Below are 25,219 nucleotides of genomic sequence, written 5' to 3'. Positions count from 1 at the left end.
AGCTGGAACAGTTTCTTAACATTGTATATGATGCGTGAAAAAGCTTACATTATGCAACATTGAACAAAAATTGGAAAAAAATTATAAGTTGTTAATTTACTTTTTATTGCATTTGGATCCCTCAAGTAGAAGAAATACTGTTTTGTACTTGATATAAGATTACCTCATGTAGAAGATGATTTTTCTCCCAGTTAAGAAGCTTGTAATGATCTTATAATTGTTTTTATCATACATTTGTACTTATATCTGTTGGATTTTCGAGTCTGTTCATTGCGTACAGATATTCTGGGTTGAATGCTACTGCCTCCTGATATATCAGCTCCTTCATCTGCTCCTCTGTTAGTGCATATTGTTCGAAATCGAAATCGAAGGGCGTCGTACAGAACGACTCATCGCTTGTGTCATGCAGTGATGTTAAGTAGGGATGAACAAGTGCATGCTCAACTGCAGGAAATACATAGTATTATATCCCACACAAGTCTCGACTCGAAACAAAGAAATTGCATGCCCTATGCAACTTAAGTTACTACGACTCTTCATTTTGTTTTACATATTTGTGTTTGATACTCGCCCACGCAAATCCTAATGAGTATACACCACATACTCGCGTCTAACACGCGTATCGGATCGATGAGAGAGATATGCTGTAACAACTAACATAAATATTACCATCTAGCATGCATTGGCAGGATACTTGTCAGTTGTCAGTCACCTATTTAGAAAAGAAAAGAGAAAGATTCACCTGTAATTCTCTGTCTGGGATCGAATGTCAACATCTTTTCGACAAGATCAACAGCTAAAGGGTTCACGTTCGGGAACTTTTCAGTGAGAGTTTGTCGACGATGAACAGGGAGTTGATGTATGTATCTCTTAGCCTTTTCATTCAGAAAATCCATTTCAGCCTCTGATGGGGTGCCAACTAGCTGCAAGACAAAGAGTACATTTTTCATGGAGAAGCATCACAGAATTCGTTACTTGGATACAGGTATGAATGTTGTGTGTGTTTCCGACATGAATATATTCGGTTGTTATTTCGATATTTTCATGTATTTGGAGAATCGTATTTTCATACTCATGTCACAAACAACTTTGAAATTGAATCAATGTGTCACATTTGGCTACTTATTTGTTTGTATTTTAGATAACTTTATATTGGTTGGGAGATAAAAAAAGAATTTACCTCCATAAGAAACCGGAGCTGATGCACATGATCTCCTCCAGGAAATAATGGCTTCCGATCCATCAACTCCATGAATATGCAGCCGACCGACCATACATTGATTGCGGCATTGTAATCTGAAGAGTTTAGCAACAGTTCTGGCGCACGGTACCATCTTGTAACGACATATTCTGTCATAAAATCGGTTTCAGAGTTGACACGAGCCAATCCGAAATCACATATTTTCAAGTCGCAATTAGCATTCAGGATCAGGTTGCTAGGTTTTAACTTTTAAGTCCCTGTGCAGAACATTAGCAGAGTGGATATACTTCAAACCTCGTAAGAGTTGATAGAGGAAATACTGCAATGCATAATGAAGGTCATTAGTTCATAGGTTGTTCGTACTTTCAATATCTTAAAATATTCATGTTCGACACATTTTCAGAGGTGAAAAATGAGATGTGATCCTTCAAACACCCTCCAAATATATGAAAAAGCTAACAAAAAAAGAAAGATACATGTATCAGATACGGGTAGTTCTGCGGTGCGGCGTCTAAAAAACGGCTAATATACGGTGTGACCGGTTAAACAAGTGACCGGTTAAAATTTATACCGGTTATGTTATATTATTTAACCGGAAATATTATAAAGTACAATAACATACTAGGTAGCGCTTATATAATGTAATAGGTAGTGCTTATATTTACCTATTTTATAAGTAAACCGGTATATTTATACCGATAGTATTGCAAATTTACCTATTACATTATATTATATTGAAAGTGTCCATACTTTTTATAAAAAGGATCGATACTTCTTTTAAAGTTATGTAATTTATGTTTCAATTTTTTTAATAGTGTTTCATGTTTTCCACCTACAATATTAATTTAATAATTTCATTTGCACAAAAAATTATTTGATTATTTGATATTTTATAAAATATTATTTAGAATTTTTAATTTAATAATAATATATATCGTAACGTAAAAAATAAATCATTAGACGCCTATAATTACTAAATTAAAATCTTAAAACTCACAAAACAATATATTTCACTTACCCCGATTCTAACTCGCTATTCCATAAATAATCACAAATTGCAGCTTCGATGTCATCAATTCCGCTTGGAATATCCGCTTTTTCAACCTACAATTTTGCATACAAATTTTTGTCACAACAACATAATAAAAATCAAATTAAGTATTCTTTTATTAAACTTACCTTCTGCTTCTTCTTCTGGGGTGCAGGACATTCCGAATCCAAAACTGCTGCTATAACACTCTCCGGTGTATAAATGACATCGACTTCCTTCCTCCTCATTTCTTCCATCTCTTCTTCTTCCTCCTCCCTCTTTTCTTCTTCATATTTTTTCAGTTCATCGTACTTTTTTTCTACATAGCTCTTCATCTCTTTTATTTCACCCTTCAATTGAGCTCCTTCATCCGAGTATTTATCAACCACCCCCTTCACCCCGTAAGTTCACTCCTCAAATCCACAACCTCCTTCACCACTCCCTCAAATTTTTCTCCCGTCACCATCTTAATATCACCCCTTAACACCCCAACTTCTTTCACCACTTCACCCCTCAACACCTCTACTTCTTTCACCACTCCATCTATTTTTCCTTCCACTACCCCCTTATGCCTCTCGAGTGTATCTTCGACTCTCTCGAGTTTCTCTACGACTCGATCAAGTTTCTCTTCGACTCTTGATTGTCTTTGCATGATTTCAAATTGGATTTTTTTGATATCAGCCAATTCAGACATCAAAATGTCGAAGTTACTCTGTTTTCCCTCACTGTCATCCCACTCACCGTCATCCCCCAATACAACCATCCCTCCTTTCTTCTCCTCTGCCTCCACTGCCTCCTCTACATCCTTGCCAATAACCTTCAAAATTAAATTACAATATTAAGACATTGATTATATTCTTAATATTATTTAATTACATTTATTACCATTTCTTGCTTCTTCCCTCTATCTAGCTTCAACTTCACCATCACTCTAACCACCTCTTCCTTCCCCCATGCACGGATGCGTGCCACTCCGGTTCTTTCATAAGCCGGCACTGCCTCACAGCCCGACCAAAAATCGAACAGTGCAACCTGCATTTATAATAAAATTTATATTTTTATATAAAACACAAAAAAAGTGATTCAACTCATTTACCTCTAAGATTGCTATGCACCCTTTGAGGTATCTCTGGCTGCCCTTTTTAAAGGTGATTATTGATTCAATCAATCTCGAATGGATATATTCAGCCCAATTGAATTCACCCTTCAAGCCTTCATCGCAAATGAGCTTCATATATTCCTTGTTCGTTGACGTATCACGCGTTGGACAAAGAAATATCCCGACAAGGTACAATAGAACTCGGGCCTTCAGCTCATCCCCCCAGTAAGATCCACTTTTGATATCCTCTTCAACTTCAGCATATGTCACCTTATGATTCAAACCATATTTGGAGGCAAGTGCTTTCCAGTTCTTACTCCTACAGACTTCTATAACACTTTTGCCTTTGTTTTGTACCCCCAATACGGCTGCAGCAGTCGATACCCCTAGAGGGAATGAATAATCACCATACTTAGCCATACATTGACTGACGTCAAATTGTGCCATCAAGGATCGACACAATTCCCTCCGAATAGGTCGATCCCTTACTCCGATCAACGATCCAAAACCTATTTCTCCCAGCACATTCAACTGACCCTTCTCCTTAAGGTGTTTAATTAATAAATTCACCCTTTTAATGATGCATCTTGTCGACACTTCCTACATTTTTTAACAATATATATGTATAGTTCTTATATTTTGTATCAACGTATTTACAAGTTTAAGGAATACCTTATTTTCATGTGCTTTCCTCCGTTCTTTGTATTCTTTACTATCATTCCTTGACTGTGTGATGTAAGGTTCCTTTTCAGCATCACTCATTGAATTCCATTTGGACCTCACATCTTTTTTCACCTAATATTAAACATAAACGTTTCTTAATCAATACATTAACACTAAATACTAATACTACTCAATGTCAATTTCATTTTACATACCGAACCGCTCTGTGTGCCATCTCCCTTCATCCTTTTGCATTCGGCCATACTGTTAACATTTAAAATTTGTAATCAATTTAAAGTTTATCGATACTTTAATCCAATTACCATTTCAACAATAATAACAAAAAGACATTGATACTTACTAGAAGTACATATATCCACCCTTTGGTTGCTTTCGAGTCTAGGCCTCAATTTCAAAGTCATCTGCTCCACCAACAATTTTCCAACCCATTGACTCCATTTTTCCTTCATATCAGTTTACGCAAATCAAATTATTTGTTACATACACTTTATTCAATATACAAATATAGATAACTACTCTTGTGGTAAAACGGTTTTCTTCAAAAGAATTTGAATGGCCACACCAAAATGTGTCGGCACATTTATACAACCTATAATATCATTTTCTACCTATAATATTTAATAAAAGTATCGACATTTATATTTTCCTTGAATATCTATTTCTACCTGCAATCGGTCCAAATGCTTCCTTACTCCAAAACCCCAAACAACACATAAAAAACCCTATCGCGATTACTGTAATAATAAAAAATTAGGGTTTCGACAACATACTTTTCGATTCGACTGCAGCAACAAACAAACAAACTTCGCTTTAGAAACGCCTTCTGAAATGCAACAACAATTACTCTTTGATTTCAAAAACTCGTCCGTTCTATCTTTTTTCAGAGGATATTTAGCTATGGCCTTTATATTTTCATCGGATATGTTATTTATATTTAATCGATACAAATACAAAAGTGTCGATACTTTTATGTCAGGTGTCGATACTTTCGAAAGGATAATTACCTATTTCTTTGAAAGTGTCGATAATTTATTACACGTACTTACGAAAGTATCGACACTTTCAATATATCCGGTATCATTTTACCGGTTTTATCATTTTGATACCGGTTTTATCATATTTTTACCTGTTATATCGTTGTGGATCGATATATTTTTTTAAAGTATCGACACATTATAGGCGCTATAACTGCTTCTCTTTTAAATTCACAAAGTGTCGATCCTTATATAAAGTATCGACACTTTTAAATTTACCGGTTTTATCATTTTGTTACCGGTTTTATCATATTTTTACCTGGTATATCGTTTTGGATCGATACATTTTTTAAAAGTATCCGGTAATGCTGTATATTAACCGTATATTAACCCGCCTTTCCTGAGACATTCCCATCAGATACGTGTATGTTTTCAACACTCAAACCCGAGAATCCTAGATGCTAAGGCCCAAAGAGTAAGCCCTTAAAACATACGAAACACAATATATCTATCTAGAGATGGCAACGGGTTCGACTTACCCAACACGAGAAATATATATACTTCAACTAAACTTAACCAGAGAATCATACAACGTCCACCCGGCTCGATCTGATCCAATCCGAATTTTTTGTATATGACCCAATTCGACATAAATATTTAAAATTATTTTTATTTAGTAAAACTAAGAACCTAATTAAAAAACTATAAAGAAAAAGGTATTATAATAATTATCCATGTATTTATAAAATAAATTACCCCGAGTCTGGTCAGGTCAGAAATTTTTCACTCCAAATACGAACTCGATCCGACCTCACCCTTTATAAAATCTGACTCGACTCGATCTTACTCTTTATAAAATTTGACCCGTACCTTTAGAGTTTATTTTTTTTAAAAATTTGACCCTCTCAGGTCAAGTTGGAATCAATGGATTTCGAGTTAAATTGATACCCCTATCTCTAACATAAAAACTTAAACAAGTAACTTAAAGGAACATGATTTCAATCATTCAAAGTAACCACATGTCTGTTATTCCAACCTGACAATGCTATTCTGATAAAGCTTGATTAGAACGGATTATCTGATGAAGATCAGTGTCCATCAGCTCATATGCAATATAAACATCGTTAAAACTTTCTCTTTGGGGTGGTGGAATTATATCCTTGATTGCCACTACCTGCATGAAAATTGCAGATCAAACTAGCTCGCAGCAATAAGCAAAATGATAGCGTTCTTCCTAGACTTCTCATGTATGTTGCTGGGATTCTTATATTTTAAGCACTGTTTGACATATATTCGAACACGAGGAAGACGATATGACGAGCACCTAAATACATGAAAAAACTTGAAAGAACTTGCATTTGTCCCGGCTGAGCTGCCTCCGTTTAGCTGGCCCTTCGCCTTCCAATCTTTGGTGAGATTTTGAAATAAAATTTATTAGCTCAATCTTATGTTCTCAGCAGATGAATAGGAAAACTATTATTATCATATATTGGTTTTTTTCATAGCAAGAAATAATACTATTTTTAGAGAATTAAATTCAAACAAAATTATGATATTGTTTCACTAATTAAATCCTTGAGATTAAGATCGATTAAGATTATAGATTTAAAATGATAACGAGACTGCAATACAATCTCAAAGCTACCGATTAACGGTAGATCTAATAAGATAAGACACTAAGTCATCCCTTAGATAAAGGTCATAAATTTGATGAATAAAAAAACGAAATTAAAAGAATCAATTTTATAATAGACCTTTACAAAATATGATCTGAACTAGTCAATAAATCAAATATCAATGTTGCTGCAAAAAAAAATTACAAAACCAAAACTATTAAATCGAAATTTCAATTGAATTCAAATATAATGAATTCAGCTCCAATCTACACAAATAATGATAAAAAGAAGAAAAATCCTTTACTGCCTTTGGATTGGAATCAGTATTCGACCCTCATCTTCCTTAGAATCAGTAGCAGCTGCAGCATTATAGATGTTGAATCATTCAGCCAACTTAGCCTTCTCTCATTTATCAGATTCTTCAAGTTGAATCAGCAATAAGAAACATGAACATGGTAAAGACATACATATATAAAACTTTACAAATGCAAGTTCTTTCACCATCCAATCAAATAATTGGTTGCGTTACTCGAGTATAAACACAAATATCCGATAAGGGCTTGGTATGTCTCGTATTAAAATATGTTATGAACATAGATATTGAGAACAGATATTCTTCAAACAAGGTAAAGAGTTCTGGGTAACATAGGTTGCAAACCTCTTATGCTGCTCAGGAGGCTCCATTTCGGACTTGTTCGAGATCGGGCCCGCACTTATAGCAGCATGGACTTTCTTGTACAAAGACTTGATTTTATCAGTCTCAAGTCCTCTCTTGACATACACACTAAAGAAGGCTAAGGTCTATTTTCTCAACAAATTAAAACTCTCAAGGCTCATATTTTTCGTTACACAGATAGATAGTAAATTGTTAATTTCTATACTAATATACAACATATATGTGTGTGTGTGTGTGTATATATATATGGAAACAAACACATCCAAAGCAAAAACCAATCTTCGAACCCAATTTTTCACCTGGGTTAGAGTAATGTCAAACTGCAGAAAGGCTAGCCCACTTGCCAAGATCATAAGGATCAGCATAGTAATACAACTTGATTCTGTTTGACAGAGACAAGCCTGCAGCAACTACAGGAGCTCTTAAACTAGCATCATCCTGCTCGGGCAGCTTGTCCGTGAATGCTGCAACATCTCCCAGAAGTTTGAAAGAGATTCTTCGAGTTTGAAACTGTCTAGGGAAATCAAAGTACATAGCTGTTCCTGGTTTGGCCTCTGGCAACCTGTATTCCGCAATAGTCACCATGTTGGATCCTATTCCTTCCTGTAATATTATTCTAGTAAGTTTCCCAGGATAAAAAACCTAATACTGAACCACACAGAGCCATAATTGTAAAAATTAGCCAAAACTGCTGAACGGATATGAAACAAAAATTAGATGGAGACTGGGTTCTTGGTACCACAGTAAATGATAAATCAATACGAGCAAGAGTATGTAAGAGAAACAAGACTCGTTAACTTGTGAGCGGTGATCATCATTAGTCAGCATGAGAACGATTTTTCTACTTTACTAATACCGCAGCCACTGTTGCTAACCAAGTATAATAAAGTATTTGACTTGTAATTTGAATTAGAAAAGAATAGAGGCTAAAATGTAGTATTAGCAGTCTAGAACTTATAGAAAATATTATAAATCAATAGAATCAGACACCAAAGGAACATTTCCAGTGTCCCATTTCACTAATGTGTGCATTCCTCTAGAAAAGGAAAGAGAATAAAAGCTAAAGGAGGTCTCAAACAAGTCTCTCATCAAGGTGATAAAAGGGGAAGAGCAAACAAAATTATGCTTATCTGTCCTTTATCTCTTCAAAATCTGATATTAGAGTTCATTACTAATTTCATGATGCTGTTGCCTTATTGTATTTCTACCACCATAATTATCCTGGTTAAAATTAACAAGCAGTACCATAAAAGCAGGTCTAACAGATACCTGGAGTGCAGAAACTTGAATATACAGAACAGCTGGAGAGATATATCTATCTTCTAAAAACATGTCTGATGTATCCCAGATATCTGCACCTGAAGATGGTGAGTGGGTAATAAGAGGTTTTATTGCATGGAAAGCATCCAGTCGGAATCCAGCAAGCAACGGGGAAGATGGAGGCAGATATTGCTCTAAGATCAGATCATAGTCCATTAGCCTCTCCGCCTCAATTGGAACCTGAAAGTGAATCAGGATTTACCGAGACAATAAACACACATAATGAACATGGAGTAAAATGCGGGAACAACACATAAACAGCGGACTGAAACATAACCATTACCTTGAATCTATTTAATTGTGGAGCTCTGTCCAGCCAGTTTCTCTGGCTAGAGCTTTCCGGCGATGTAAGCTCCATCTCTTTTTTCACAGGGCATCCAGCTATCAGTATTCGTTTGGCATGAAGGCATGGATTGTTTTTATTTGCTCCTCCAAAAGAGGAGCGTCGAGTTTCTTGAGCAAAGGGATTTTCGTTTTCGTCCAGAGACAATAAACTGAAGTCTTTACCAAAATCTACAGAGCTTGAACCAGGCCGCTGAAGGCACAGTGTTATCCAAACAATGCGACACCGAACAGGATTCTTGAAAGTAAATCTAATGTGACAGGGCAACTTATCTTCTCTGGTTGACTTTTCAGGTCCATAAAGTTCTGGTGTTGAGGATATCAGGGATTGGACATCCCATTTCCCAACACAGGACCTTTCTTCCCTGTCTATTTTATTGCTTACCCAGATTTGCACCTGAGTAATAACAGGAGAAACTGTTAAAAAGATTCTTAACCTTGAGAAAACTTTTAAAAAAAGGCTGCCTTTTATTGAAGAAATAAATCTGAAATAAAATTGCCAGACAAGAGGAAAAGAAACTTAAGACCCATGACACATGGAGCAATGAAACTACATTATACAGACAGGATGATACTTAGTTTTAAAAAGCGCACCTAGGCGCGCATAAGGCGCCGGGCGAAGGTGGGAGCCGGAAAAATCGCCTACGGCGGCACTGGCAAGGGGGTGAACGGAGGGCGCGCGCTTTTAGCGCTTTTCCAGATAGCTCAGGCGCAGGTGCTTCTGCACCTTTGGGGGAGGGGAAAATTAATTTAAAAAGTCAGTCCCCTGCCTCCCCGTCACCACAGCGCAGCCACCACGCCGCCGTTGCATGCTGCAGACTCATGACATGAAGGCAAGCATATCAACTTCTGTAACTATACAATATCAAAGAATATACTATTAATGGAAGAAATAAGAGGTGCGTGATAAATGCAGCTCAATTATTCAGATATGTCCTAACAATATGCATAATTATGTAACACATTACAGGCATATAGTTCCAACCAATACGATCCGTTGAAGACATTCTAAAGTACTGCCTAAGTTTCAATTGGCTAAAATTACAAAGAAAAACACAAATGACACACAAAAACATAATATGGGCATACATGTGGCTGAGTACAAAATATATCCAAATCGCACTAGATGAATATACAAATATCTAAGAGCGAATCCTCGTGGCAGATTCAACTTTTCCATTATCATAGCTGAGGCAGGAGGAAACTAAGTTGAGCAACAATGTTCTACATTTTATCAAGCACCGGACTGGGGAGATAAATTGATCAATTTCTCTTATTAATGCTAGCTGTTGTTTGTGATGATTGCAGAGACTAGAGCTCATCTATTTTCATATTGTACATTCTCATAGCAGATTTAGCAGCAGGTACTCCACTTGTCTGGCATTCAAAGGCAGCTAGGGAGTTGATCTTATGGGAATGCACTAATTGCAGCTGTTCCAAGACTAACCTAGTGTGATTATCTGGCTAGCAAGACTCATGACATGAAGGCAAGCTCCAATGATGCAATTCTCACTCAATAAGATGTTCTTTGCAGTATCTTAAGAAATTGCAAAAGATAGCTGGTTATAGTGTCAACATGATGATAGTGCAAACCTGAGACTTGGAGGGAAAAAATACTGATCTAAGTGTTGATTCAGATTTTGATAACTCTTTATTATTTCCTAGTCATTTAAAGTTAAGTATTCTGTTATTCCATAGAAGGTTTGCATACTTTCTCCGTAGAATAAAAAAAATTGTCCAAAATAATAACAAGGACATTCTCTTTCTTGTTTAAATATTCACTGCTAGAAGCTTGTTATCGTTTCATCTTGGAAGCATTCATCAGTCAGTTACCAAAACTGGGTTCCATTCCAAATCAACTGTTTTATCTCTGTTAAGTTAAGCTAGCCCAACTCTCCATTTTCATGAAGTTCTACCATGCAAAACATCTACACGAGGAAAGGTGTCATAGTTACTGAGATTTAACCTTCCAAGTATAAAGAAAAAATTTTAAAATATATATAGAAAGAAAACATCAATGTTGGCCACAGAACTATGCCTGAGCCTGAGCAACATAACTGTTATGGATGAGAAGCCAAATATTCTAATGTATTCTTTATACTGCAATGACAGTATGACATCAATAAACATGTTATGGTTTGGAAGCATGTCAAAAGGAATCTTTGTGTAACTAAAGTCAACATATTCTGAGGTGAAACATAACAAGGAATATACACTAATTTAAAACTATAACAGAAGTGCAACATTTGATATATGGGAGTGATGCAAATTGAGATATTAACTTGATGTTGCTTCTAAGAATTATACATGCATAAAGTCACTGACACCAATGGGCCTTACCAATTTACTTTAACAAGATAAAATTATGGCAGGAAGATGGGTATACTTACAATTGGAGCATCAGCTTCAGAATAACCACATGGACTAACAAGCAATAGGACTCTACTGACATCTGAAAGTGTGCCAAGAACAATACCAAATTCAACAGAGTTGGTATTAGGGGGAGCCTTCCAATATGAATGTTGTGATCCAGAATACAGAGGAGTGAGTAACGACAGTAGTGGTGCTGAATCTGTGGCTGTCTCAACCTGCAGTTTCAATGCAGGTGATTAGATGCTATAAGATTAAAATCAAAGCATGCCAAATGTTTTTTCTTCTACAAAAAATATAAAGCATAAAACTTGTAGCATGAACATTACATAGCAGTACGTAAAGACATTCCATTATCATCCTTTACAGACAATGAAGAGTTGCATGTTTTTCCATGTGACCAACCTGGCTTTCTAGGCATGTCTATAAGTATCAAATAATGCACCTAATAATGCCTTGTTGATTTAGGCTGAACTTAAAAGGATAACTAGTAGCAGACTCTTATCATGCCAATACCTAGTAAACCACATTATTTCAAGATAAACAGTCAACTAATCCAGAAAATGCATCAATGAAAGAACATTGTAATCAACATATTAAAATAGAAGCCAAGATCATACCGAATGTAGAAAGCTGGCAAATGGAAACTCTGCTAGTGATTCTTCCCCGGTAAGTAATTGTTTCAAAACTTTAACAGCTCTCTGATTACCAGAGGACTGACTCCTTTCAGAAAGACTATCTAGGAATAATGATCCTGTAACCTCATCCAGAGCTTTATATGCTGCACTATCAGCACGGGCTTTTCTTCGTGAGCTAATCAAGACCCTAACATAGTCCAAGACCAATGCATCAAGAATTATCCCATGACAGCACTTCTTGCAAATAACACCGTCCAGTGCCACTGAACGGGTTGTAGTGAGATCAACTTGGCTACTGTAACTTGATCCACCCTGATTAGACAAGCCATTGTAATTTGTCCCCTCCCTAGTATAATTTGGCAGAAGAAGGGCTCCTCTACCAGCAGAACAAACTTGACAAGCCTTTCTCCGACATTGAGAACACAAAAAGACAGATTTTGAACCTTCTGTAGATGACAACATTGACGAATCAGATAGAGTTGCCTTAGTCTCAGCCAAAACTTCACAGTTCCCACCAGAGCAGCTCTCCCCAATTCTACTAATGTTCCAAAAATCTATAACGTTATCCTCAAACTTCCCAAGACCAATAGAACCATTAATCTTATCCTCAAGAGCAACTTGCCCAAGCAATGCAAGGGTGCTTGCCACCCTGCATAGTCTGCCTACATATAATCCATCAAGCAAAAAATTTGGATTTACGGTTGCCGGATCAGTTCCTATAAACAATAAAGCTCTATCTCTTTCAGCTGCAGAAAGATTCAGATGGAGGCGCTCAATTTCCAGCTTCATTGCTTCACGGTAGTTTAGCTTTCTGTCCTACAAAATTGGATAAATTGAAATGGGCACATTCAATGTTCTATCAGGTTGAAATTTACCACCTAAAAGCTTGAATATTTATCTATTCTAATGTCATGTAACGAGTAGAATATATATTTTCTATAACCTATACATGCATTCAGATGATGCTACACCCACAAAGGGGAAAAAAAACTCAAAATGTCAATATGGTAAGCATTTTCCTTAGAAATAAGAAGAATAGGTAGATAGTCATAACATTTTTCTCCTTAATCAAGATGAGATGCTGCAATCCAGATTAACATGGGCACTGAGGCCCATACATATATCATAATTTTCTCGTTATAATGTTCCCAGGAATTTATTCTCAATTTTGGTATTAGAAGGCTTATCCTCTGGACAAGTTTGGAGCTTTTAGCTAATCGCTAAAAAGTTAAAGTGGAAAAGTTAAAATTAATTGTAACAATAAAAAGTTTAGCATATCTCCTACAGAGAGCCAGATATTCTAGAATCTTAATTGGGCAAATGACTGATAGGGATGGGGCCAGGGAAGGATCAGCAAAAATAGCAAATTCATATTGAATAAAGGAGGCTTTAGAGATGTAAAAAGGTTCAGAGAACAAAATAGAAATCTCTAAATTATCACTCCATTATAAGCATACATAACTTGAACTAAGAAGCCGCAAATAAGAATGTACACTACAGATCAGATACCACAGAGAATACCATCTCTGGATGCTCTCTCTATGACCAATTCCTATTTATCTTCTATTTGTTACATATGATGATGAAAGATAAAGAAGCATCTGTAAACTCATAATAATACAAAAAGTAATCACCTAATGAAGAAATATAAAACAAAAGTTAAAAAAAATTAAATAAAGACAAGGAATCATAAGTAACATTCAATTCAATTGACTAATGAAAAAAAACAACCGGAAATTCTAGCATAAGGACCCTAAAATAAGGTAAATTTAAGGGGAAATTGGATAAAATATCAAATAACATAAATTGTTACACGTTTGTAACTTTTTCGTGCAGTACTCAATTACACAAAATGTTATCAAATTGTATAAATTGCAACAACTTTCCAATATTTGTGTAATTACACAAAATATTACCCAATTTACAAAAAAAAATAGTACCTGGTTCGTAATATTTTGTATATTACACAAATGTCCAATTACACAAAATGTTGCATAGTAACTATTTGTGTAATTTGACCTTAAAGTTACCTCATTTTAAGCCCCTTACCATAGAACTACCCAGAAAACAACTCCTGGAGGATGATAATATTCAATGGAGAGAATTAGGATTTCATTAAGTTTTCCCCAAACATGTGTCATATGAAGTCAAAGAAACATACGAATAAGTAATAACATACCATATGTGGCCCTGCCATGAATTTTACGCAGTTTATGTACTTCTGTGTACCACTATCTTGTGGAGTTCCATCCTGGGGTGTAGAGGGTTTATGATCAGTTTCAGGACTATGGTAGTCCACAGCAGATTGGTCCAGAAAATCAAGCAAGTCACCTCCCCCATAAGTAACATTTTCTGTAACCGGCGGAAAAACAGATTCGGAAAGAATGTCACCTCCAGTTAATAGGTCAACCAAATCATTTGCAGAACCTTGTTTTGCTGATTTTGACACGGCTTGATTGGATAGAGAAGTGCCAGAAAGTGGGTTTGTGTCCGAACCAGACAAAAAAGAATTGCTGTCCTTTTGAGACTTTTTTGCAAGCTCAGTTAGTCTGGCACCAGTCCCTTTATTAGAAAATACACTATTCCAGGGGAGAGAAACTCCAAGGATTTCTACCTATAAATAGTTCCAATGCATACGGAATCATTTGGAAGAATTAGAAAACCCCACTGCCTAAATCAAAATAAAATGAAGAACGAAACAAAATAAAAAAAATGCGGGTAGGAAAGGAATTATAATTTAATATTCAAAATTTTCATAGCAATTGCAGATGAATGAAGAGAAACATTGTATCTAAGAGAAGAAAATGGCACAGTATATTTAACTGCATTTGTCCCTATGTTTAAGAAAAGTATAAAGCTATTATCCATAACAACAATAACACAGTTTCTTTGCCTGAATGATCTACTCCATTAACAGCTCTAATTTAATAATAGTACAGAGCAAAACTAATCACATGCAATTCTTTCTTGTGGTTTCCTATTACTTTGATTCATCAATCACTAAACCTCTACTTCAAATACATGCCTGTGAAACCTAGTCCAGTGTAACACATTACTTGCGCAACAAAGAGGAAAATTTACAATAAAAGAAATATGGTAGATCAGGCAACACATTTCTGAGAAGAGAAATACAGCCCTAACCATTCTGCTTCTCAATTGAAAAAATTAAAAAAAATAGAGAGAGAGAGACTAATCACCGTGCAATCTCTTTCTGGTGGTTCCATATTACTTTCTAATCACTAAAACTCTGCTTCTAATACTCAACAATGCACATGACACTCATTCCTACACAATAATTGCTCAATAGAGAGGCAAATTTAGCTAAAAGACGTACAGAATATCTAGCAACAATTTCTGAGAAAAGCCATTACCTCACCAAGAGTCATAGGACTTCCAGATTCAGCGGGATAAAATGTAAGTGCCACTACACGAGTGAGGAAGTCCAATTCTCCCTCTAGTTCTTCAGAATCATACAATAATGATAGAGAAGATGTAACTTGATCATGAAGGCGTGCACCAGCTCCGGTGACAGCCATGTCCTCAGCGCTAATTGGACCTGATAAGGGAATCAGAAGATTTGTCCCGTTTCCACACTGGGGTATGGAAGCTCCCTGTCAATACAGTCCAAAATAGGATTAGAAGACTACTCAAACTCAAATAAATCAACACAGATGGAAAACCATGCTATTTTAGGGGAACCTTTCAAAGATGAATTTAAGGATAGCATGGTAGAGTAGAAAACTTGAAGGGAAAGAGAAGGGTAAGTGTGCTTGGTAGGAAAAGTAAGAGTAGTGAAAGTAACTATTTTTCACCCTAATGCATAAAAGCAAATCATTCCAAATTGAAATACTATGAGAGAAGATGAGAGAGATGCGAGTTAAGTATGCATATTTACACAATTATCCATCGTTTTTAAAATTTTATCTTTTGATCTTAATTTCCAAAGGATATAATGGTCAGACAATATGATTTTCATTTTCTTTCGTCTCATTTTTCAACCCCATAGTCTATAAGGTTTGACGGGTTGACAGGAGGAATATGAGGTATTTTAAGGGGCTGGAATTGCTCCACTCTAGTGACTTTTTCTCTCTTCAGTTTGGGCTCATGAGGGTAGACTGATGGTAGAAAGCGACTGTAAATTTGCAGTGGAGTGGATTCAATCACCTTCTACTGCTCCTACTTTCTTTAGTACTCTAGTAAAGGATATTGAGTCCCTTGTATCAGCTAAGACGTCTATAGTTAGGTTGATTCCAAGGGATTGTAACTGAGAGGCTGATAAATTAGTGAAGGAGGGGATTGTGTGATTGTAAGGGTACTTTTATAAGATGTTCTTTGTGTTTTTTTTAGAGCTGCTGTATACGGTGTATTAATCAAGTCTTATGTAATTCTGTTTTATTAATAAATTGAGGTACTCTTTTCCTCTTTCCACTAGTCGTCTATTTCCTTCGAGAAAAAGACTACTATGAGGGAGATTTTTAATGAGGCCTCCTATTTTTATCAAAAAAAAATTCAACCCCATCGAACAATGTGCGAAAATAAAGTTACTTATTCTTTCCAGATTTCCATCTTGCCTACCAAGCACCCCAATGTTAATAAAAGATATGTTCTCTACTTTTCACTTTTCTACTCCCATTTTTCCGTCTTGTCAATTTTCTTTCCACCCTACCAAGCAAAAAGTAAAAGAATTTCATAAAAAGTTCAATGTAGACATAACTACAATCACATAAGGGAAACTGGCAAATACACCTCACAACCTAAGGAAAGAGACAATACAGAAGAACAAACCTCGACAACCATCTTAAGCCCATCTAGGTTACGGCCTGTCCTTACATCAACAGTTGAGGGAAAAGTTGAATCATCAGCACCATGGGAAACTGTGAGTAGCAGCTGACAGACATGGCAGGGTTCTCCAAGACAGATAAATAATTCAACAACATCTGCAGCTTGGGGGCAAACCTGCAAGAAACAAGTAGATGCATGCATTCCACCAAAGATTAAATAAAATAACAACATATAGAAGGGGAAACTACAATTGATAAGGTACAATATAGTTTTCCTAGATGACGAAGAAAAAACCATTAGTACCCAGATTAGATCCTTTTTCTTGAAACTCAGTAGACTGGCTCCACTACTGGAAGTTGGGAACATACTGCCAATGGGCTTCAGAAGGAAACCAGATGGTCGAGAAAGTACCTGTGACGAACAGTATGATAAGGGAATGTAGACTGATACATATAAACAACCAAATCAACTATATTTTCAATGTGAACACTGTTTTAAGATGAGAATATAAACCCTTTGTGTGGAGAAAGAATGTTCACTTAAGACAAAAACTCTAATATATAAGTCAAAACTATATCATCTAAAGAATGTGGCATGATAATCCAAAAAACAAACTCAGGAGTTTTCAACAGTAAATGTACTAAAAATCAATACTGAATCCATCTGCTAACTCGAGAATTACATACATGCAGAGGTTGAACTGGAACAGATGGTAGATGCTTGAAAAGCCTTATTCCAAGGAACATCTCTAACTGCTTTTGACGAGAACTATCCACAAGTGCATTTTTATATCTCCTCTCAAGAGTGATTTTCAGATTTTGTGCAGCAGAAAACTGCTTGAACTTTCCTGTTTCTTCATTAAATATGCTTAGGATTTGGCTATGCATGGCTTTGGAACCTGTATACAGTGTTGCATGGATATCACCAGCAAGCAGGAAAATATCTGCTAGCTGAGATACAGGAGATAAAATTGTTAATCTCTTGAACTCATCAAATGTCATGTCAAATCTCTTCCATGGTTTATCTGGGCATGGATGATTCCATGTTGTAATATATTAATATCTTGGTAGAAAAAAAATCTAATTAAAAAATGATATGATTATATATAATAGTTTAATTACTTAACTAAAAAAATGATAGTATAGTTTAATAAAAATAAATCCTTAAATTATTATTTTATAAAAATAAGTATCTGATTTTATGTAATATATTAATATCTTGGTAGAAAAAAATCCTTAAATAATTATTTTATAAAAATAAATCCTTAAATTATTATTAAAATAAATCCTTAAATTATTATTTTATAAAAATAAATCCTTAAATTATTATTTTATAAAAATAAGTATCTGATTTTATGTAATATATTAATATCTTGGTAGAAAAAAAAAATCTAATTAAAAAATGATATGATTATATATAATAGTTTAATTACTTAACTAAAAAAATGATAGTATAGTTTAATAAATCGGTTTTGATATTTTCAATGTTTACCATCGTCCCAGCACAAAACGGACGTTGAAATGCGAATATGAAAATCTGTGCCAACACATAACAAGAGGCAAAGAGTGGCGCCAAGTCAGCCATTATTAAGATTTATAGCAATCTAATTGCTTCAACAAGCCAAACAAATGTCCATCATCACCCATTTTTCTCAAGTCTCCTTTCTCGCCACTACACATTAACCAGTTCCTTTTTCTTTCAGTCATTTCCCAACTTTTTTTTTCAGCTGACTTCAATTTTGTTGGAAATTTGCATTAGAGAGAGTGAATTACTTGGTAGTTGGTACCCTCTTTAATGTTTGATCTTGTCTTTTGTTATTTATAAAGTTGTCTAGAATCCCATGTTATACAACCCAGTGTTATAGTATTTTTTTTCCTGTCATATGGGTGTTGTTTAATGCTCTTTTCTATAAAGTTTTGATCTTGTTGCTTCAAGGATGAAAATGGGTTAATTGTCCTGAATCTTGCTTCTTCTTTTTTTAAAGAAAAAATCCCTTGATTCATTCGATTGAACTTTCCTAAAAATTTGTCTTTTTTTGTTTCTTTTTTCGGATTTCATATTATGAATTTGGTGTTTATCATTAACCTGGTGTCTACACATTGGAGAATGATGAGGATTTTTTTGCTGGAATTTTTGCAGATATCAAAGTTTGTTGAATTTTTCCAAGTTTGATTTGCTATTGAGAACATTTGAACAACGTTACCTGTTTGCTCAGCCGCTGCTGGTTGTTCTTCACATTCTCAGGTGGAGTTTTCACTTGCTTGAACCATAAATTTTCTTCTTCTATATACTATTTGACTCGCTTGCACTGCTTTTATGTGTTCAAATCTTTTTCTGAATTCTTGAATGTTTCAACTTTCAAACTTGAATAACTAACTTTCAATTGAATTTATGAAATTTAACTGCTATGGAACACTAAACGGTTTGGATGTTGAGGAGTTTATACTAGCTGGTTAGTAAGTGAATAGAGCTGTATAGAGGGGAATGCTTTGTGTCGGTGAAGACCATAATATTTCCTGATCATTTTGAGAATTTTTGTTTATAGGATAGATTAGTAAACGAATGTATGTTGCTCGTTTATCTTGCTTTCATTTTGTGTAACAAAATTTTCCCAAGTCCTGACATACCTTTTAAATAATTTTGCTTAATTGCTTTTCAAGTTCATTCATGTATTTCCAATGGAATGAAATAATGACATATCTCTAAAATCGAACTGGTTAACTGTCTTATAAGAAGTAGTTCATGCATTAATTGAAATGATGCCTCTAGCAGATTTCATTCCATGGAGGTTTACGGTCTTTCACTCCATTTGAAAAGGACTTTCAGTTCAGATGTAATTATCAAGACAAGTCTGCTTGGGGCATGTCAAATGGAAACCACCTCCATAGAATATGTTTTAAACCACAAGCAACAAAGTCTTCATACTCCAATTTTGTTGAAAGCACTGAACAACCAGTATCAGTGGACCTCATTAACGGTTATTCTTGCCCAGATGAGGTAGTTGATGTTAAATGCAAAATTTCTAATGGATGGAGTTCTTCAGTTGAAGCAATAATTTCACCCGCAGATGTGGAACTGAAATATGTTGAAAATCCTAGCGTAGCTGGTGCAGAAGAGAACCTAGTCGATTTGTCAAACCAGTCAGTTGAAAATGCCAACGATTACATGGGTTTGGAGGGACCTGAAACCATATCAACTATTGACACAACACCCAAGACTCCCACTGCGGCATCTAGCTCCCTGAACTTTGATAATGATTCACTATCCAATGCGAAAACTGGTCTTGATGATTTTCTGGCTGGGGTTAACGAATCTGTTAACTCTTCGCTAGACAAGGGAGAGAATTCTGCGAAAAGCTTATTGGTGAAAATTACTTCTTCTATAACTTCTGTTAAGACAAGTGCTTCTAAAACTGTAGATAATGTTCAAGTATTAGCAGACAATAAGTTTACGAACTTGTCAAATAACTTGAAGGAAGCATCAAGTAAGGCTACTATTTTTGCTGTTGACGTGTTGAGGCATACAACTGTTGTAGTGGAGGATTCTTTATCAAAGGGGGCTTCCTCTTTCGTATATTATTATGCTTCTGCTAAGGAACGTCTTCCGTCAGAGATCAAAGACACAATAACTTTGTATGAAGGGAAAACAGGAAAAGCCTTAAAGCCTGTTGGGGATGCCCTGCAAGAGGTATCCTTTTATTTCGCATTCATATCAGTTTCATGACTCATGGTTTTGATGTACTTAGATGATCCACAAACAAACTTCTGCTTCTAGATATCTGTGAGTTGTTGGGACCAATAAAAATTTATTGTACTAAAGATAGAACAATGAGTTCAAGCATATAAAATCCCTTGGAATTCTATTTTCTAGTTCAAGGATAAATCTTGTTTTCATTAAAACCATTATTTATTCAGTTATGAGCTGCTTCTTCTTCTTTTTCTTCTTCTTCTTTTTATTTTAATTTCAGTTTGCTGTAAGCAGGTTTACATTGGTATTGAGGGTCTGGAAAGGAGTCTAGGCATTGATCCAAATGATCCTATTGTCCCGTTTTTCCTTTTCGTTGGCTCCTCTGCCACTCTATGGTATGAATGTTCTTATGTGCTCATTTTAATTATGAATTTTTACTGAGAATTATCTTTTTCGCATGGAGAGTTTATATTTTGTATCATATCTGTGCAGGGTGTTTTACTGGGTATGGACATTTGGTGGTTACTCTGGAGACTTATCTCCTAAACTGACTTTGGAACTCTTGTCTGGAAAGGAGAATGCTCTACTTATTGATGTCCGGCCTGAGGCAAGATACCATAAACTCTTTTGTCTATTTTTTTGCCCTTCCTTTTGGTCTTTGAGCAAAACAAGAAGGCACCATAGCTCAAACTTAGGTTATCTGTCCTAAGCCTATCCCACACCCCACCTGAGCAAAGCTCCAGTGAGTTTTGGGCTTTCAGTTATTGTATCATGGATTATGTATTTATTCAAAGAGACTTAATCAACCTAGTTCTCATAGTGCTTTCATGCCCCTCTTCCTTGGGTGCTATTTGCCCTCATAGATGATTAATAATCTATTATTTTTCTAAAGTTGAAATTTGTTTTTCCTGTTCTATTGAATCTGAAGTGGCTTATTTTGGGGCATTGACTTTGTCAAGGTCTTAAGAGAGAGAGATGGCATTCCTGATCTTCGACGAGCAGCTCGGTCTCGTTATGCTAGTGTATATTTACCTGAGGTCTGGTTAAACTTCACTATCTTACTTGAAAAGTTCACCCTTTTTCTCGCTTTTCCGAAGCTTTATCTTTTATGGTCATCATTTTCATTCAGGTTAATGGCTCAATACGGAGTCTAATGAAGAGTGGAAGGGACCTTGATGACTCCTTGATTGCTACTGCTATTCGAAACTTGAAAACCATTGAGGTTTTGTATCTTCTTGTTTTTCATTGTTTACCTCTTCACTGATTCTAGTTGTTTTTTAAGCTATAGCTTTGCAGAAAGAGTGAAAGAAGAAATTAGGCTCAGACTAACCAAACTCTGTAATTCATTCACATTTACTGAGAACACTTCCGCATATGATTTTGTTGCTTCGTATTTCTATGAACTTTCTTTTATTTTCTCTTCTTTGTAAACTTAGTTTTCTTGTCATACCAGGAATCTAAGTTTTTCAAAGACATGTCTCATTAGATAGGTTGGAGGAAGAGGGGAAGGGGAGAAAGGGGGTTGTAAGTGTTGAAAGTTATGCTAAGCTATTTCCATATGTGTAGAGGTTGATCATGCACATCCAGTCTTTTCCTTATTGGATGTAGCTAAAGTTAACTGCTGAGTGTGGCCATTGTTATTGACCTGTGAATCGAACATCATAATTTATATATATTTTCTTTTTCTACCACTTGTAGGGCAGGTCGAAGGTCATAATTATGGATGCTGATGGTAGTTGTTCCAAAGGAATTGCAAGATCAGTGAGAAAAATTGGGATTAAAGTAAGCATTTCTTAAATTTCAAAGTTGTTCTTTAAGAAAATAGCTCTGAGAAAAGTCATATGGTGTATTTCTTTTCTTTTCATGAATTAACATTAATGTCTTAATGTTGTCTGGCAGCTAGAGTGTCTTTGACCTAAGGAGTGAACATACTCGGCTTGATTTGAAATAATCAAAAACCCGGTTAAAGTTGAATTTTTTTATTAATTTGGTCCGTTATGGTTTTTGAAGATCTCATTTTGGAATCTGAACATTGAACTGGTGCCTTCTGTCTCAAGCTATTCTAACTCGTTTTTTCTTGATATCTTATCTCTGAGCTCTTGAACACAGACCTGGAATAAATTTTTACATTTAGTAAGTGACATAGGTTTTTTGGTATTGTGAAAAGTATTGCATATCTAATTTTTAATGTGTTTTAAAATCACAGAAACCATACCTGGTCCAGGGTGGTTTCCAGTCTTGGGTGAGCCAGGGTCTCCAAGTTAAGGAACTCAAACCAGAGACAACACTTACGATACTCAAAGAGGTATTTATTATGATGTATTCTCTTTCCTTGAATTCATATGTCTCCAATCTTAGATGTTACTGCTACCAAGTATAATAGCTATTTTACAGCTGATGTTTAACGAATCATATTGAAAAGTTACAACTAACACACCCCCCAGCATGGATGATATGCTTGAATGAATAGCATTCTTTCCTTTAACTGTTGGGGTAGCTTTACAGATTCTAAAGGTTATCCAAGGATCTTCTGGTTAGTGGTTATGAACGTTCCAACTGCTAAACTAAGCAGCATACAAAATTTGGTTAAGATTGAACAAAAGAATGGGGGAACTGCAAATTTAAATAAGACCGAACCAGTCACATAGAGATGCAAGTAACAATTGAGAAGGTCTATCTTGCTGTCTATGTGATGGTGAACTGAAGAAGAGATATTATTAGTGAAGAGGCAAACGTGAATGCAAAACTACTCCAACCTCGAATATAATTGAAGCCGGAATTAATACCAATCAACATTCCCACTCACTTGGAGATGCAACTAACAATTGAGAAGGTCCATCTTGTCATGTGATGGTAAAATGAAGAAGAAATAAAGAAACAAACAGCTAGGATATACACATCCTGTTAAACGTCCATCCTTAAAATATGTCTAGCAACTGCTAGAATGTCCTACCTTAACACACTTCCAAGCCGAATTATTACTGATCTAGGACTTCCAAATTTAGCATCCCTGAAATATTGAATAAAATGCTTTCAGCTGTTTTTTATTTATTTTATTAACATAATTTTAACTTGTGCTCACCACAGGAAGCTGAGGCAATCTTAAAAGAAATTAGTCCTTCTCTAGTGCAAGTTCTCGGGTTTGGTGCGGTAAGAGGCTCAGGTTCCTTTTGGGATATGTAGTTTTTGCAGTTCATGTGCTAGCTAAGAAGAAAGGTGTTCTTGTTATCAAAGTAGCATGAGCTATTTTAGAAGTATGTTTGGTATTTTAAGGTGGTCCAATGTCATTATTGTCCTCACATGTAACATGTGAGTTATATCTTTCAAAACCCCATCAAATGCTAATAAATATCTTTGTGGCAGGGTTCTGTAGCAGCAATTTACGCACTACTAGGTGTGCATCTTGTCCTCTGGACTCTATCAGTTCCTTTTCTTTTCGCTGTTGAATTGAAACGTGGAAGAAATGATTGATAGTGACCTGTTCCAATGTAGTCCCCCAATATGCATGTTGCACTTCATGGACTAAAATGCATATTTGTCATAAGTTCTGATTTGTAAATTATGGAGAAAGAGGAAGAGAACATGTTATTTAACATGTCTTCTCTCCAATGTAACTTTCCAGTTGTTTTTTCCCCCCATAACTATTTACATAATTTCGTCTTTTATGTTTAATAATCTTCCAATTCTTTTCAGAGTGGGAGAAATCATTACAGCTTATTGGCATTCTTGGTCTAGCCCTGGTAATCTCCTGGTTTAAAACGTTTGTGCCAGATTCTTTGATTCTAATAATGGTGATTTTAAAACTTATTCGTTGCCGGCTTGTGATTTAACTAGACCGTCTATCGGCGAGTCTCTTCCTACGAGAGCCCTGAAGATTTGAAAAAAGACATAAGGTACACCCTCCTTCAAAACACATAAAACTAAATTCCTGATGATATTGTAGACTGTTCTTAACTACATTGCTCAAACTCATGGTTTTACTTGAATTATCGTGTTTAATACCAATGCCGAAACTAAATGGTCATCGACGGCATTATTTTATATAATACTGTTGTGGAAAAATTGTTGGTATAACTGTTGCCGATGCATTACTTCTGAGGGTGGCAGGTTCTTTTGTTTGCAGTGTGATGTGAATTAGATAGATCTTATGAACTAAAGACTCGAAAGGGTATTTTTGACAGGGGGTTATTCACATTGAGAAGAATAATATGGCGACCTTCATGCATGTGTCAACTATGAGTTAGCTGTTGATAAAGTTATTATATATGTTTATCGTGTGATTTTGCATAATTATTATATATACTCAAGGATAAGTATTAAAATTCTTCATCCTTCAGACTGTTTATTATCATTTCACCAAATTTAGACAACAATTTGTTTTTTTAACTAAAATACTTCTTGAAGGTTGTTGCTAGCCCCTGTCAGATTTGGAGCTCTGGCGTTTTCATGGGTTTCCGGAAGTTAGAAACCAATGGCATTGGACTTCCAACCTCACCCTCGTCAGAAGTTCAAATCCGAGTGTTGCAGGCTGCTGCAAAGCATGAATCTAAAGATTCAGAAGATCCATCTGCTGATGCAGTAACTCCGATGAATGAGAAGGTTGATCTCTCCGAAGCATAGGTGTAGTACACTCTTTATTTGATCATCAGATTGGTGAATGCAAGTTGACCTGGCTCACTTGAAAATAGTGAACGAAGAGTTTGCACAGAAACTGACATGTCTAAACCGTAAGAACAAAAGTCCTCCATATTACCAGTTCAAATTGTACCAATAGAGTTCTGTAATAATAACCACCGACAA

The 25,219-nt window shown here is 35.6% G+C and overlaps 2 protein-coding genes and 1 pseudogene across 4 annotated transcripts; 1 reads left to right on the top strand and 2 right to left on the bottom strand.

The window, feature by feature from the left end:
* Nucleotides 1-226: 226 nt before the first annotated feature.
* LOC120197623 lies at nt 227-7,288 on the bottom strand (annotated as a pseudogene).
* Nucleotides 7,009-17,775, bottom strand: LOC120198518 (probable phosphoinositide phosphatase SAC9). Its single transcript, XM_039199834.1, has 11 exons — nt 17,419-17,775; nt 17,036-17,143; nt 16,736-16,906; nt 15,322-15,561; nt 14,130-14,564; nt 11,933-12,766; nt 11,333-11,530; nt 8,884-9,339; nt 8,550-8,780; nt 7,580-7,883; nt 7,009-7,036 (listed from the first exon to the last, which is right to left on the bottom strand). Exons 1-10 carry the CDS (start codon nt 17,731-17,733, stop codon nt 7,596-7,598), a joined length of 3,276 nt encoding a protein of 1,091 aa, XP_039055765.1. The 5' UTR covers nt 17,734-17,775; the 3' UTR covers nt 7,009-7,036; nt 7,580-7,595.
* A 638-nt stretch (nt 17,776-18,413) lies between these two features.
* LOC120198538 (calcium sensing receptor, chloroplastic-like) lies at nt 18,414-25,219 on the top strand. Of its 3 annotated transcripts, XM_039199858.1 has the most exons (14): nt 18,414-18,507; nt 18,872-18,976; nt 19,505-20,419; nt 20,714-20,814; nt 20,912-21,026; nt 21,379-21,456; nt 21,549-21,641; nt 22,118-22,201; nt 22,626-22,724; nt 23,507-23,569; nt 23,783-23,813; nt 24,113-24,159; nt 24,254-24,312; nt 24,824-24,934. In XM_039199858.1, the coding sequence occupies exons 3-14, from the start codon at nt 19,595-19,597 to the stop codon at nt 24,882-24,884; spliced, it is 1,656 nt and encodes a 551-aa protein (XP_039055789.1). In that variant the 5' UTR covers nt 18,414-18,507; nt 18,872-18,976; nt 19,505-19,594; the 3' UTR covers nt 24,885-24,934. The 3 variants fall into 3 exon arrangements, with proteins under 3 accessions (XP_039055789.1, XP_039055783.1, XP_039055797.1); XM_039199852.1 differs by lacking the exon at nt 24,254-24,312 and having other exon boundaries at nt 24,845-25,219; XM_039199866.1 differs by lacking the exons at nt 23,783-23,813; nt 24,254-24,312; nt 24,824-24,934.

Source organism: Hibiscus syriacus, unplaced genomic scaffold (assembly GCF_006381635.1).
Source record: "Hibiscus syriacus cultivar Baekdansim isolate YM2019G1 unplaced genomic scaffold, ASM638163v2 tig00004779_pilon, whole genome shotgun sequence".
NCBI lineage: Eukaryota > Viridiplantae > Streptophyta > Magnoliopsida > Malvales > Malvaceae > Hibiscus > Hibiscus syriacus.
Note: the sequence above shows the minus strand (reverse complement) of the source record. Positions and strands in the feature narration are given on the sequence as shown.

Bases quoted from the DNA above. Each gene is read 5' to 3' on its own strand.
- LOC120198518 (XM_039199834.1), bottom strand. From the start codon at position 17,733: ATGACATTTGATGAGTTCAAGAGATTAACAATTTTATCTCCTGTATCT. The intron at 14,565-15,321 runs GTAATGGCTTTT...AACTATTTATAG, and splicing joins GTCCTATGACTCTTGGTGAG to GTAGAAATCCTTGGAGTTTC. The intron at 12,767-14,129 runs GTATGTTATTAC...CCAATTTTGTAG, and splicing joins TCATGGCAGGGCCACATATG to GACAGAAAGCTAAACTACCG.
- LOC120198538 (XM_039199852.1), top strand. From the start codon at position 19,595: ATGTCAAATGGAAACCACCTCCATAGAATATGTTTTAAACCACAAGCA. The intron at 21,027-21,378 runs GCAAGATACCAT...GACTTTGTCAAG, and splicing joins TTATTGATGTCCGGCCTGAG to GTCTTAAGAGAGAGAGATGG. The intron at 23,814-24,112 runs GTGTGCATCTTG...AATTCTTTTCAG, and splicing joins AGCAATTTACGCACTACTAG to AGTGGGAGAAATCATTACAG.